This window comes from Corvus kubaryi, unplaced genomic scaffold (assembly GCF_017639235.1).
Source record: "Corvus kubaryi isolate FWS band 111438036 unplaced genomic scaffold, C.kubaryi_AGA036_p1.0 split3-73, whole genome shotgun sequence".
In the NCBI taxonomy this organism is placed as follows: Eukaryota; Metazoa; Chordata; class Aves; order Passeriformes; family Corvidae; genus Corvus; species Corvus kubaryi.
In genome coordinates this window covers 15,103,423-15,118,106 of record NW_024582091.1, presented here as the reverse complement: position 1 = coordinate 15,118,106, position 14,684 = coordinate 15,103,423, and the positions used below count along the sequence as shown (strand labels likewise).

The 14,684-nt window shown below is 36.5% G+C and overlaps 1 protein-coding gene across 8 annotated transcripts in view; it reads left to right on the top strand.

The window, feature by feature from the left end:
• The window catches only part of CEP162 (centrosomal protein 162), a 44,272-nt gene that overhangs the window by 26,944 nt on the left and 2,644 nt on the right, over positions 1-14,684 (top strand). For 7 of the 8 annotated variants that reach the window (XM_042016447.1, XM_042016446.1, XM_042016448.1 and 4 more), the window contains 11 exons: positions 180-317; positions 1,209-1,321; positions 2,095-2,200; positions 2,499-2,625; positions 3,516-3,679; positions 5,087-5,191; positions 6,241-6,465; positions 7,573-8,243; positions 9,038-9,179; positions 10,173-10,271; positions 13,108-13,242. In XM_042016447.1, the coding sequence (XP_041872381.1) occupies positions 180-317; positions 1,209-1,321; positions 2,095-2,200; positions 2,499-2,625; positions 3,516-3,679; positions 5,087-5,191; positions 6,241-6,465; positions 7,573-8,243; positions 9,038-9,179; positions 10,173-10,271; positions 13,108-13,242 (2,025 nt within the window). Of the gene's footprint in view, positions 1-179; positions 318-1,208; positions 1,322-2,094; positions 2,201-2,498; positions 2,626-3,515; positions 3,680-5,086; positions 5,192-6,240; positions 6,466-7,572; positions 8,244-8,962; positions 9,180-10,172; positions 10,272-13,107; positions 13,243-14,684 lie in introns of those variants that run through there. The other variant, XM_042016453.1, reaches the window with a different exon arrangement.

Below are 14,684 nucleotides of genomic sequence, written 5' to 3'. Positions count from 1 at the left end.
TTACAGCTTTTCTCAAACATTTTGCTTTTTTTTGTTTCATAATGCTTCTGTAAAACTCCAATAAGACCCACTCATTGGTCTGCTCTCATACTCTAATTAAGAGATTGGACTGTAGTCTTGTAGAAAACTCCATATTGTTAACAAAACTTTCTTATTGCTTGTGTGCCTTTTTCTGAAAGCTAAGAAATATGGAAGAGATGGCCAAAGAAAAGAGGTGGACCTACCATGCAGCAACAGTTCCTGTAAGTGAGGAAAAACTGGCACAAATACAAAAAGAAATTGAAGATCAAGAGGTCATTATTCAAGGTTATCAACAGGTAACACCACGCAGCTGTGTGTTCTAGCCAGCTTCAGAAACAAAACTACTTTTTTGTTGAAAACAGGTACCTTGTTTTCTAAAAAGTGGATGAAATTTGGGTGTGAAGGGCAAACATAGTGCAGGTTTAAAAAGTATTTCACACGTGTCTGGTTTGGGCTAAGTTTTTCCACAATTCCATGTAACTGATCTAAACTGTAAAAATTGGTAACTTGTCAACAGTTGAGAACTGGGAAAATACTTTATGGTCAATGAAGTACCACAAACATTTTGCCCAGATGTAGTTGAAAATTAGTACTTTTAAGCAGCATTAGCAATCTGAAAAATTCTGGTTTTTAAAATGTTTTTCTCAAGATCTGAGCAGCAGATTTCAAGGTAACCTTATTAGCATGCCTGATTTTATTACTTAGTCAAGTGGAGAAATAGAGAATTCATGCTTAATAATACTTCTGAACACTTGCAGCTGTAAAATCCAGTAGGTAGCTTAACCAACTTCCAGCTGGTGCTCAGCATAATTTCTTGATATAAACACAATACCTTTCCAATATGGCTGTGAGCATCCCAAACAATGATGATTTTTGTCCCCAGGAATGGAGCCTGGGCAGGCTGGGCTCTGATCTATCAGCACCCACCCATGAACATGCTTTTAGAATGTAGTCGGGATAGCTTTGGGGAGGATCTGGCTTAGCTCCTTCCTGCAAAGTGAGCAGACACTTGGACGAGAATGTGGATAATGAAAGTAGATACCAATTTTAGAAGCTTAGTAATTAAATATTTAGTGTTTTCTTCCACTGTTTCAGCAGGAAAACTATGTGATTCATAGAAAATTGTTTTATGACTGTAAAAAACAGTGATTTATGAACATTCTTTAACTTTGTCTGTCTCAACTTAGGAAAATGAGAGGTTATACAAACAAATGAAAGAGCTACAAATCCAAAACAAAAAAAACGAGGAACGAATGTTTAAGGAGAATCAGTGCTTAAAGTCTGAATTAATAAACTTAAGGTAGGCCCATATCTGACCTAAAATCTCTGGAGTTTTCTACTGTTTATTTTGTTTTTATGAAGAACCATTGCAGAGTCTATCAGGTGCATGTTTTCTAGAGTTTCTCAGGTTTGTGGTTTTGTTTCTTCTTTTGAGACTTGATTTGTGTTGTTTATGGGCACTTAATTCTTTGTTTGCTTGATGGTGCTGCAAACCCGAGGGAAGACTAGAGACTTGCATGTGGGGAACACTTCAATGTTCTTATTCATATCAGAATGCATAATACATTATACTGCACTTGTTCTGGTATTGTGGCTCTGCTGATGTGTTCAGATGTTTTGATGCTGTTGTAAGATATGCAGTAGATCAGGGGGCACAAGAGGTTCTGCTTGTGGAGAAACCATTCTATTCACTGCACTGTAGGTCCTGTGAGGTTTGCATCCAGTGCTAGTAATGAGGAAAAACAACCTAGCAATTGTGTGTACTCCTAGTTTACAAATCCTTGCTTTGGAGAGGCCTGTAGATGAGTTCCACTGATGCAGAGTAGATTTTTCTTTCCCTCCCTTGTGTAGTCCAAATAAACAAGTTCACACGAGGTGAGAAGATTTCACCTTACAGTGAATTTTGTTTGTATGTAAATGTTGTGTATATTTGCTTCTTTTTTTGGTTTGAACCAGCACACATTGACTTCGTGGTACCATTTGGGGGGCAGGGGGTTGTGTTTGCTTTTCAGTAGCCACTGTTAGTATGCTGAGTCACCACATTGCATAACTGTTGTTGCTGTTGCTGTTTAGAGAAAAAATAGAGAAGACTAATAACCAGTCACGAATCATGCAGGATTCTGAACCAGCCAGAAATCAGAGTTTCACAGAACTGATTTCAGAGCTTCGAGCAGCACAGGTAGGTATATATCAAGCCTTATATTCATGTGTTCTTGCAAAAACAGCATGACCATCCATACTGTAGACTAATAATGGGGTTTGGGTTTTAATTTTTTTTAATGTTTAACTTAACGTTTTCCCATGCTCTGCTATAGCAGGGCCTGAGAATAAAACCAAACTTTAAAGACCTTATTGTTGCTGTGGTCTGATACAACTGTTGTGATTTAATCATTGTATGATGAAAAGGCATGTTCAGGATTTTTGTGTGATATTATGTGTTTAGTTTTTAATGTTTTACTGTTTTCTTTAAAAACCAGAAAGAAGAAGCTAAATTACTAGAAGAGATAAGACGTCTCAAACAAGATAAGCAAGCTCTTGAGGTAGACTTGGTACAAGCCAAGAAAGAGAGAGATTTAGCAAAAGTCCAGATTGCGTCTGCATCAAGTAAAGCACCTTCATTTTGTTGAATAATTTTGCTTACTTTGCATTTCACTAAGCAAATATGTAACAAAGACTTTATTAAAGTATTACTTAGTGAAATGCATTTAGACCATTTCCAAATATTGTCTCAACTTCTAACAGAAGCATACAGTGAGGGACATGTTACAGTACTTTTGGTACTCTATTAGAAAGTATCTTCTGTATCCAGACAAACTCTTTGTGGCCTATTAAGTTTGATTTCTCGCCCATGTTTCACTGGACATGGAAAACAGATGATTTCTATTATGCGACAACTCTGTTCATAAGAAAAGATTTACTATGTTACATCTTAGTCTCCTATTTAGATCTTGTCCATTTTTTACGTATAACTTATGCCTTGGGACTTTCTTCAGCATTCTTATCAGAGCTTTTTCCAGTTTGAATTAATGAGAGTGGGCTAAAAATTGGTCTCTCTCATTTCCGGTGTCAGGCACAGTAATGCTAAGCACAGTAATATTTACCTCCATGTCTCTTCTCAAAATGCTTGATCCCTAAATGGGAGGAGTATGATCAATACACATCTAAACACGCATTCAATGTTGTCATTCCTCTTGGTGCTGAAGGTCTGTTTACTAAAGCATGATCAAGAATAGATCTCCCTGAGATTCTGTTTTAAGTACTTTCCATAGTAAACTGTAAGCCATTGACTGCTATGTATGAGAGAAATAAAGGGTGGTTTTCAAATATTGTTGCTTTTTAAATCCTAATTAGGATCTAGGTTTAAAACTACTGCAGTAACAGTATTGTCAAAATGGTAAATGTATGAAATATGCTGAGGAGGATAGTGTTGACTAATTACTCCTTCAATACATAATTACTAATAAAACAATTCTAAGAATGTTTTATTCTTGTAGGTGAGAAGTCTTATGAATTTAAAGTTATGGAAGAATCATACAAACAGGAAATTACTCTTTTAAAGAAAAGACTTCAGTGGTATGCAGAAAATCAAGATCTTCTGGATAAAGATGCAGCCCGTCTTAAAGATGCAAGAGAAGAAATTGAGAAACTAAGACTAGAGGTGATAATATCTAGCTTTATATAAGAAGTTGGAACTGGAAGTTGTTTCTTTTTCCAGTGATGAGTGTAATGTAATTCTTTCCTTCATAATAATCCCATTTTTTTGGTATATTAGATTGGTTCTATTGGACATCTTGGTTATGCTTCTGGGAGCAAAAGTAATGTGCTTCCCTAGAACCTTCAAATTTCTTGACCTGAGGGAAAGAGGTATATTGTTACATTAACAACTAGGAACACCCCTCTTGTCATTCTCTTTTCCTCCTTTTTGATCCACAGTAACTTAGGCAACACATTTATTTTCTCTTAAGTACCAGTTCTAAATTCTTTCTTTGGGAAAAATCTCTGGTTACTATAGTAGAGAGGAAAAACCCAAAACACTCAAAATATAAACCAAACAAACTAATACATGAATCTTGAATACTGCCAAGATTTGCATTGTCTACAGTCAGTACATTGGACTTAGGATTCACAGAAACAAAAAATTTTACTGGTGCTAAAATACAAGTGATCTTGGAATTTTTCCATGGTATTTTCTTAGAGAGATCGCAGATGAAAGGAGGTGCTTCCGAAGGAGCAGCCAGGGAAGGAGATCCCTTAAACACCACCATATCAAACTTTGATCAAGATAACATTGCCGTGAAAGAAAATATTTTTATTGGCATTTTCTCTGGGCTGGATTGGTGCCTAAAAATTCTGGTGCCTAGAGCTCTGACTTCATAGAAATAATCAAATCAGTCAAACTATGCTGGCATGAAAGCATTACTTATGCTAATATTGCCAGTGTGGGAGAGAAATCAAGATAGGAATACTTTTAAATATCCAGGGTGTAATATCCCTGTATAGAGATCATAGTGGCTGATAAAGGTAGGAAATTCAATTTTAGATTGTAGCATTGAGTCCTCATGGCCAGACTTCACGGGAGTGCAGGAGCATGAGTTATGCAGTTCCTTCCCTGATTCTGGAACTCAGCTTTTATTTAGGCACAACATAACATTGCCTTTTGGCTGTTTCTATATCTCATCACAAGGTGTAGCATTGCAAATCACAAACCATTTCCTAAACTCATCCTGAAGTCATGGAATGCACTGTAGTGCTTTATATAATAGCTTATTAATCAAGCCTGCATACTGGAAGTATGAGAGAAAGAAACAGTTTTACTGGTACGAAGACAAGAGTGTCTGAACTGAAATTCTCCTCTAGATTTCCATAGCTAGTTTCAGCTGCTTTGGAGGAGGAAGCTGTCATGTGGGCTAAGAACCTGAAGAATCATTTAGTACAGAAATTACCATTACCAGTTTTTAAGTGGCAGAATATATATATTATATTATGTGTGTTTGAAATGCTTTTTTACTACCAGGACAGTGTCTCTGAATACATAATTCAATTTGTCTTCTCGTAAATTGAGCAGGTTGAGAAGCTCAGAGCTGAAGCAGGAGATCAGTGTGTGCAACAGAAAAAACGTCTGCGAGACAGAGCGGCAGATGCTAAAAGAATTCAGGATCTTGAGCGACAAGTATGCAATAAAAGAACTGTCTTTCACATTTAACCTTTGTTTCAGATAAGGTCTCTTAAAACACCAGTGCTTTCATAAGGATAAAGCGTAGCATGAAGTTGTATGATAAAGTAACTTGTGTTATTGAACACTCATAAACACAAAAAGCTGCAATTATTTACTTAGAGCTCTTCTTGCTACTGTGCTCTAACAAGCTGATATCCCTTTTAAATCTTTTAAAATACTGTTTAGAGTTTCTTTGAAAGGGGCAAGAGGGCAAAAGCCAAAGGTTGCTGTTTATCTTCTAAGACTCCTGTCCATGTTCAGTAATTCCTTAAAAATATCAACCAAGTTGATTCAAAAGTAGGGGTTTAAATTCCATTGGATTCCTACAAGATTCATGAAAACTGGGGGAGCGGAGACCTTAAAATCCATGTTTCTACTAAAGAAACATCAAGTGGAAGTGGGACTTCCTGAATTATAGGAGATGGCAGCTGCATTAGTTAGGGATGTGGGACTCATGGGCAAGAGCCTTTCAGAATTCTGATGAGAAAAATACCTTATCCATAGATAAGAGAGGGGCTTGTTATGATGTTGCATGCAAGGTGTTAGTTTTACATTATTGCAGACTACAAAATAAAAGGCATATAATCTGTTATTGGGAGAATAATTCCAATATCACTATGAAATATCTTTAACAGTTGGAAAAGTAGAATGTGAATGCAAATACAGAAGAAAAGCAAACATATTCACAGCATTAAAAGCCGTATTCAACTTGAAGACCTTTTTTTTTGACTTTCTTAGGACTGTTGACATAAGGCAGTCTAAAGACCAGAGCAGTATTTTAAGATCATGTGTAAGTCAGTCAGTAAAAGATTATGAGTCTTGCTTTTCTGTAAACAATAACAAGAATGGGAAGAATGTAAAATAGTTCTCAATATATGCATCTATAGTTTTCATTCTTCCACCTTAAGGGGATGAAATGTGTTAACATTCTGTCACTTATTTCTGTTCACTTTTCAGTAGAACTTTATTATTTTTCACCTTTGACTTAATTTTCTTTTGAATAGATTAGAGAAATGGAAGGAATTCTAAAAAGAAGGTATCCAAATTCTTTGCCTGCGTTGATTTATGCTGCTGCTGCTGCTGAGAAAACTAATGATCTTTCAGCTAAAAAAAACACAGTTGAATTTTTGGAGAGAAGAATAAAGAAATTAGAAACAGAACTTGAAGGTAAAGATGATGAAGCTAAGAAAAGCCTCCGTGCCATGGAACAACAATTTCAAAAAATAAAGGTAAAAGTTGAATAGTCCACTTTGCAAGTAACAGTCACAAGGCAACTGGAGTCTAACACAGGTTAGTGGTTAAAACAGAAGGCAAACACCACATTCAAAGGAAAAAAATACTCAAAGAATTTATAACCAGAATTTCAGTACCTTCAGCACCTAAGATAAAAATAGCATCGAAATTGCTAGAGTGGGATTGAAACGAAGAGGACAAGTTCTTGAGGCATAATAATTTAATTCTTACAACTAAGGTAAGTGGTTTTCACCCTGTGGGTCAGAGTAGCTGCTTATTTAATTCCTTGCTGTACCAAAGGCTGTGTTCTCCAAAGGTCTGCTGACAGAGCATATCTGCAGGGACCATTGGGAAGCACAAACATGCTGTCCAAAAATTACGTGATAGTGAGCCTAAAGACTCGTGTTAGGAAGCATGGAAGTCTGGCATTTTAATTCAAGGAAAAGGTGAACTGCACAGGTGCTTAATGAGCAAGAAAGGAAAGCATTGGCCAGTTGTTCCACCTTTTCTCCACGAGTCACTCGTCATGCTTTCCTCGAAGGAAAATAATGGCCATCCAGGCTATTAAGAAGGTTAGGTTTCCTCAGCTCATTAGGAGGAAAGATAATGTGTCTGCCTGAATTCATACTTCTATCTTTGTACTTACAAATAAATAAAATAAAGATCTGTTCTGTTAAAATTTAAGATGTTTTGAAAAATGCAAAGTACAGTTTTGAGCATGTGACCAGAATGTTTGCCAGCTGACCAATAGCAAGTACATAATGACAAAATTAACATTGGTAGCATCTGAAGAGAACTCAATTACGTAAAAATTAAATATTTTCTTGTCAATGTAATTTTCTATCCCATTGTTACCGCATCCATTGTGGTTAGATTATTTTGTAGTAAGTGTTTCGAGTAATTCTGTTTTAAAGCAGACTTAATTATTCCACTCACTAATTTCTGAACTGATTGAGTGGTTTGTTAGTAATCCTGACTTGTATCCTGTCTTCTGAAATCTTGCTTCAGATGGGCAGTAACTTTAAAGAATAACAGGAAGAGATAATAATAACAGTACACTTCCGAAACTGCTTTTTTCTTCCTGCTTTCTACTCCCCTCCTAGATACAGTATGAGCAAAGACTTGCAGAGCTCGAGCAACTCCTTGCCTATGAATTTATGAATGAAGCACCAAAACTGAATGGTGATAAAGCCAGTTCTACAGAACTTGAACAGGAGCTTCAGAATCTAAAGAAGACCCATGAGATCACTGTTGGAAACCTCCAGACAGAAATTGAAAATCTTAAAAGTCAAAATTCCCAATTAAAACTCAGAAGTAAAAATGATAATAAAGACTTAGAGTCCATGGACTCTAAGATGAAACAAGGTAGCACAAAAGACAGGTTGTTAAAACTAAATGAAGAACTGGTCACTAAAAATAGAGAAATACAAGACCTTACAAAAACTGTAGAGAAACTTCAAAAAGAAAGGATGGTGATGTTGTCTGATAATAATTTGAGAAATAACACAAACACGAATGGAAACTCTGCAGAGGTCTTGAAAAAGAATACCTCAGCAACAGATAGAAGGAATTCCAACAACACTGAACCCTGTCTAAGCATGTTTGATGATGACAAAATACATCAACTACGTATTTTTTCTGATTCTCATCTCTCGGAAGTTCTGCAAGAAAATGCACATCTGAAAGAGGAGCTAGAGAGGTTGTCTCTAGAAATGGGCCAGCAGCGAGTGGAGTCTCAAGCAGCACTGGCTTATTCTGAAAATAACATACGAAGGTAAATGCTCAACATACTCCTTTAAAAACCTTCTTAAAGTGTTAGCAGATACAGGATTGAACTGGCGCATTAACATGTCAGCCATGTGTGAAAGGTTGCTTATACCTTCATTTGTACTGTTTGTTTTCTGGCTTTGGGGGGTTTTGGGGGGGTTTTTTAAGCAGTGCACTGTCACAGTTCTTTCTATGGGCAAACCTGTATTAATGCTTTTATTAATACTACAATTTCTTAGTAAAATACCTCAGTTTAAATCGTCCTATCTTAGATGCTTTGTGTTGTATGGCATTAATATTTGGTACATGTACTTTCCTTCAAATCTGGGGTATGCTTGCAGTGGGATTTACTTGGCCAGCTGTAGAAACCTTATACTTCACCTAGTCTCCCTCACATCCCTTCATAGTCAAAGTAGAAGAAATTGACATATTTAGATTGCAACACATTCTTTTCTAAAACAGATACCTAAAAGAAGATAGATGCATTATGATTTAAAAGCATGAGTTTTCTCACCATGGTTTTATTAAGAGGAGCCAACAGAGATGATTGACTGAATTTTCTGTATCCTAACTAGTTAAATGATACACAGACCAAGCATTGTGGATTTCCCACCTTTTCATCCCTCCAGAGCAGTAGAATTAATGGTGGTCCTGTCTTGCAAGGTTTTTTTATGAAATATCAAAGACATGCTACATTTAACATTTTTGATATTTTGTATGTTCAAGTGAGAAGCTGCTGCATTTTTGAAGAGCTGTCTGCAGCTGCTTTACTATATCCCACTTTCCTCTTGCTCTGTTCAGGATGCAGGAAGACACAGCAGAATACATTGCATCTCTGAAAGCTTCCCACCAGAGGGAAGTCGAGAAGATTGTTTGCCAGCATGCAAAGGAGCATTCTACTTCTAAAGTAGCTGAACTAAAGAACAGAATTTCAACACAGGAGGTAAGATACAGTAGATGCATTAGTTACATATAGCTATATCTTAGGGTTATTTCTTTCTGTATTACTATAAACTTACTTGCTTTGAAGTAGGACCTCTTGTTTTAAAAATCATCCTGTGCCACAGCATTCACAGAATCCCAGAATAGCTGAGGTTGGAAGGGACCTCTGAAGGTCTTGTCCAACCACCCTGCTCAGGAGGGTCATCCTGGACCATGTCCAGGTTGCTTTTGAGTATCTCTAAGGAGCACGATTCCACCACTTCTCTGGGCTGTTTTACGCATGATATAAAGGGTAGAAAGAGCTATTGCATTCAGATTATTTAAGAACATTTTAAAATGAGGAAAGTAACTTGAAGATTGAGACTTGTTTTCATATACATATGTACCTGTGTGCTATTTGACAGCCCATGCAGAGCACTATTCACTAGCACACACACACACGTGTTAGAGGCAGTGTTGTTACTGCACACCTCACTTACACCTGTACTACTACGATCACGGAGATGTTAAGGGGTTGGAATGCACCTCAAAGATCATCTAGTCCCAACCCTCCTTGCCATGTCCCCTTTTGTAGGACAGGGACACCTCCTACTAGACCAGGTTGTTCAAGACCTTATCCAACCTGTCTTTGAACACTGCCAGGGTTGGGGCATCCACAGCCTCCCTGGGAAACCTGTTCCAGTGCCTCTCCACCCTCACAGTAACGAATTTCTTCACAACATTTAACCTGAACTTCCCGGCTTCCAATTTTTACCCATTACTCCTTGTGCTATCACACCAGTTCCTGATGATGAGTCTCTCTGGCTTCCCTGTAGGCCCCCTTCAGATACTGGGAGTTTGCTATGAGGTCTCCACACAACCTTGTCTTCTCCAGAATTAACAGCCCCAACTTTCTCAGTGCTGCTTGTATTTTTCTGTACTTCTCCTGCAGAGGTTTTCACATGTTGTCATGGGTGTATGTGCTAATGACAAAATATTTTTAAACTTTTTGTAGATATTAATAAAACATCTTCAAGAACAACTTGGTGAACAAGAGAGACGTCAAGAAGCTCTTTTAGTTTCACAGATAAGAGAGCAACTTCTACAAAAAGAGGTATATCTAAATTTCAATTGGGGTACCTTAGTCTAATAAGAGTTTTCATCCTAATTCATGTCAAGCCTCAAATAATATATAGTAAAATAAGTCTTAGAAACAAAATTTTTGTCAGTTGCTTCTACATCAATTATACCTGAGAATGCAAGGTTTTTCTAGTGTGACCAGGAGAACAACGCAGAACAGAACACAGAACTTTGACCTTTTTTGATTTTAATCTTTTAATTATTTTTTTTATTTCGTTTGAAATGTCTGACATCTGTGTGAAATTTGATCAGCAGGTTAATCCAGTCTTTCATATTCTCTGAGAGTTATGGTGGATAATGGTAAATAGACCACAGGACTTTTTCTTTATTTCTCTTTATTAAGAGGATTTTTTATTATTGTTTTCAAAAGCTTTTCTTTTTTCATCCTCCATTGCCATAAAACTGACTTAGGCAATTATATTCTTGGTTTTCTCCTCTGCTATCTCTGAAACTTAAGGTGTCTTAAGAAGGGAGAGTTAGCTATAAAAGTTCTGAAATTCAGTTGGTTTTGAGAGACGTATATAGTTTTTTTTTAATCTTCTACTTCTATTAATAGCATATAATCTGAAAATTACACTTGTTCTTATCTTTACTTTTGGGTTAATGTTGTGTCAAGTTGCTGTCCGTCTTTTAGCTCAAGCTTTTAGAATCATTGGCTATGCTTTTGTAGTTCTTGAAGTACCGCGAGTCTTTCTGTTACCACCTCCTGTTCAGGAGGATGTAGCCTGTCTCAGCACTGTGCCTCTGCTTCATTCACCATCTCCTTGATGTATGAACATCACTAATATTAACTTAATTTTGATAATACTCTTACTTGCAAGAGTTATTAAAAGCAATTAATCTTAATCTCGCTAAACTCAGATTTATCTGGGTATTTATCTTACATGTGCAAAATTCCACCTCTGTTGTGATGTATTTGTATACAAGTGTGGGTTTATAGGGGGAGGAAAACATGTCCTGTTAAGCAAGTTTGGTGTTTGCAGAATAGAGGCTGAGACTTCGGGTTCATGCTCTGAATCTAACGGTAGATGTTGCCTTTCCTTACAAAGCTTGTTTCATTCCAGTGGTCTCAGTATATATAATACTTCTTCCGGGAAAAACAGGGCAAGAGTGCAATGAGAAAATGTTATTCATTTGTTTCCTCTATGACTGCTTTACAGATTATTGACAGTGATGGTTTAAGAGAATGATCATCCAATCTGACCCACATGTTAGCAGCCAACTTCAAGGTGCTGGCATTTAAGAAAATGTAAAGGAGTGTCTTTGCTACAGAAATTATTGCAAGACTATACAGAGAGAAATATCTATGTAAAGCCTTGCTTTTGCCCTCCAGCATGGTTGCTATGCTGCTTATAAAATACATCTTAAGCATTAAATGGTTAAACAAGTTTTGCTGAGAAAAGAAGACAACCAAACCTGCAAATGGAATTAGTAGTGATAGGGGAAAGCGCCTCACTGGTAATAGGATTGAGTCCTCTGTCTAAAATGATGGTACCTCAAAAAAGGCAAAGTTTTTCCTGAGGCTTCTTGGAAGATTGTTATTTGAACACTAATCTCAGAAATGCTGTTCATGGATGTTTTCCATTAACTGAGTACTTCTTTTCCTTAACAGCTTGCACGTAGCACTGCATTGTATTTGACGTGGTTCTATTGCTGGCAAAATACAGAGCCCATTTTCTCCTGGGGCTTTTTCCCCTCATAAGATGTTTCCACTATGATATTTTTATTGTATTTAATTATATACTTGAGACTACACATCAGCCCTTCCCTTCAGTGGGGCAGTTTAGCAGCAGCCAGGCAGCAGGCACTCAGTGGCACAGACCTTTTGAAACTAAGATTTCTGCTCCTCTGACAAACGTGGCTGAACAGGTTCAAAGCTGCTGGAGTAATGGACAGGCAAAAATGTGTGTGCATAGGCCTTGTCATTTTAGCCACCTTAAAATATGGAAATAATAGTGAGCTGCCTTAGAATCACTTCTCAGTAAGAGTGACAACATCTTATGAAGACACAATTGCTTCCAGCAACTTGAATTCACAGCAGAGAGCCAAGGATGGCTGAGTGCTTGTAGAGGGTTAGCAGCTCTCCAATACACTGGGTAAAGGGAGCTAAGGACTATCATAAAGGATAAAGACTTGAAAGTTTTCACTTTAGTTTACTTACACACATTAAGAGTGACCAAAAAGTACTTAGGATGTTAAATGAAGGAATATAAAGTTATTTAAAATAGGCAAAGATTGAGAATAAACCAGAAGGGCTTTATGAGAAAACTTCCCTGAATTTCTGGAGGATTAGGAAATCAGTTTTAAGTCATTGGCAAGTTGATTTTGCCTGGTAATTATTAAACTTACATGGAGCTTGTAATCATCTCTTTAGACATTAAATTAGCATGTCTTTAATTAATTTAGTCCTTAGAAATACACTGGTATCTTTTATATTTGGTCTTAATTCAGGGTGTGAGAAAGAATTGTGTAAGAACATCTAATCATAATATTCTCTGTTAACTTTTGTTGTATGAAGTATAAAATTAGACAGAACACAATTACTTCATAACATTATTAACAGGATGGGATTTATCAGAGAGGACTAGACTTTCATGTCCTCAGGCTACTTCTTAGAAATGAAAAATCCTAATATAAGTCCCTGAGTCTCTGTTAAAGCTTTTGAACAAAGGAGATTTCTCTTTTATGTCTTCCTTTCTACAGCTTTTGAATGGAATGATTAAACAATGCAAATACATTTTTAAAGGACCCTGTTTTATACACTGCTTAACACAGTGATAACAATTTTTGTCAATTCTCTTTGGCTGTAGGTGACAAAATTGTTGGAAGAACTGAGAGAGGCTAGGGAGAGCCAGAGTCCTGAAATGAAACATTTCTTGTGCCTGGAAAAGAAAATCAAGCATATAGAGAGCAGACATGCAGAAAGAGAGCATGAAATTCAAAAGGTACACCAGTGCATAACTGCATTTACTTCTTAAGAGCAATTTATTGGTTTAACTGTAATTTTATGGTATTTATTCATGCTTATTTAGCTCGTGCTGCAGGAGGGAAGTAGTTTTTACACAGCTGTTTTGTCTTTGCCTGCTAATGCAAGTGCATGTAGGTGCAGGCTTGGTCAGCTTGGCCTTGCTGTGATAATTAAGATTACTTGTGTAACTTCCTTGCAGCCTGGTGTAAGAAGGCCTTGCTGTTGCAGAGCGTTGGACTGTGTGACCTCTGGAGGTCCCTTGTTTCATTTGGTTATTTCGTATTTCAGTTACACAACAAAAGCAAGCTACTGAAAAATGACAAGAGTTTGGAATGCGGAGTCTGAGCTATGATATATTCCTCAATTGAACTGTAATTATCTAGTCCTAGCAGCCCTATTCAGAAAAGCTGCATTAAAAGTATAGAAACATCTTATTTTATTTTAAATTTTAAGACCAGATCTCAAGGAATATAATTTTAATGTACAGATTTTTTTGTTGTAGAAGGATTTCTTATACATTTCTGTAGCGGATACTTATTTGCTTTCAAAAAAGACCTGTGCATAAAACAAGTCATTGGATTAAAAACAAATCCTGTTGCCTCTGATGTTTTCATTCTGTCCTGCTAAAGGTGACTGTAATACAGTTCTTTTTTTGAAAATAATTTGGTTTTATATAATGTGAGGATGTCTTTACCATTTCTTTGAAGTGCTTGCTGATGCCTACTCTGTGATCTATGTCTAGTATTTGCTAAGATGTTTTGTAATGTTTTGGGGTTTTTTAAAATAAATAATAGTATACATAATTAGTACTAAATAATTCAGTCTTTTTGTGGTGCTCCTGCTCTTTTTATGTATTAAGCTTTAGGTTTTGTTTTATCCTAATTTTGCTCCTTTAACCATCAGCACTGGGGCATTGAACAGTTGCCCAAATGAATTGTATCAAAATGAATAGTGGAGGAAAGGAAATTGCTGAGCATGAAATTAACAGGTTATCCTTAGTATCCAACTGCAAATATCATAATTATGGCCTTTAAGTGATAGGCTTTCTTTAAAAAAATCTATTACAATTAATTGTGGTGTGGAGATTTTGACATCCGATGACACTTCTTATGTTGTGTAATTTAATAGGATGATGTCAGGGATTCAAGTTAAAGTTATTCAGACCTTTATCTGCAGCAGCATCAGATCTTTGGGACTACAGGACATTTTCTGATAATTCATAGAACTTGTGGCTTTTAGAAGTAGAGTAGTAGGCTACAACATGTCATTCAGATTTGGTTTGTTTTGCAGAGTGTTACTTTAATTATCACATTTAAGTGGCAATTTAAAAAGTTTATTTTGATTTATAGAGGGTTTTATATTATATGCTCAGCTTTGTCTTAAATATTCAAATGTAATTGCTGCTTTGGAGAGGATAAG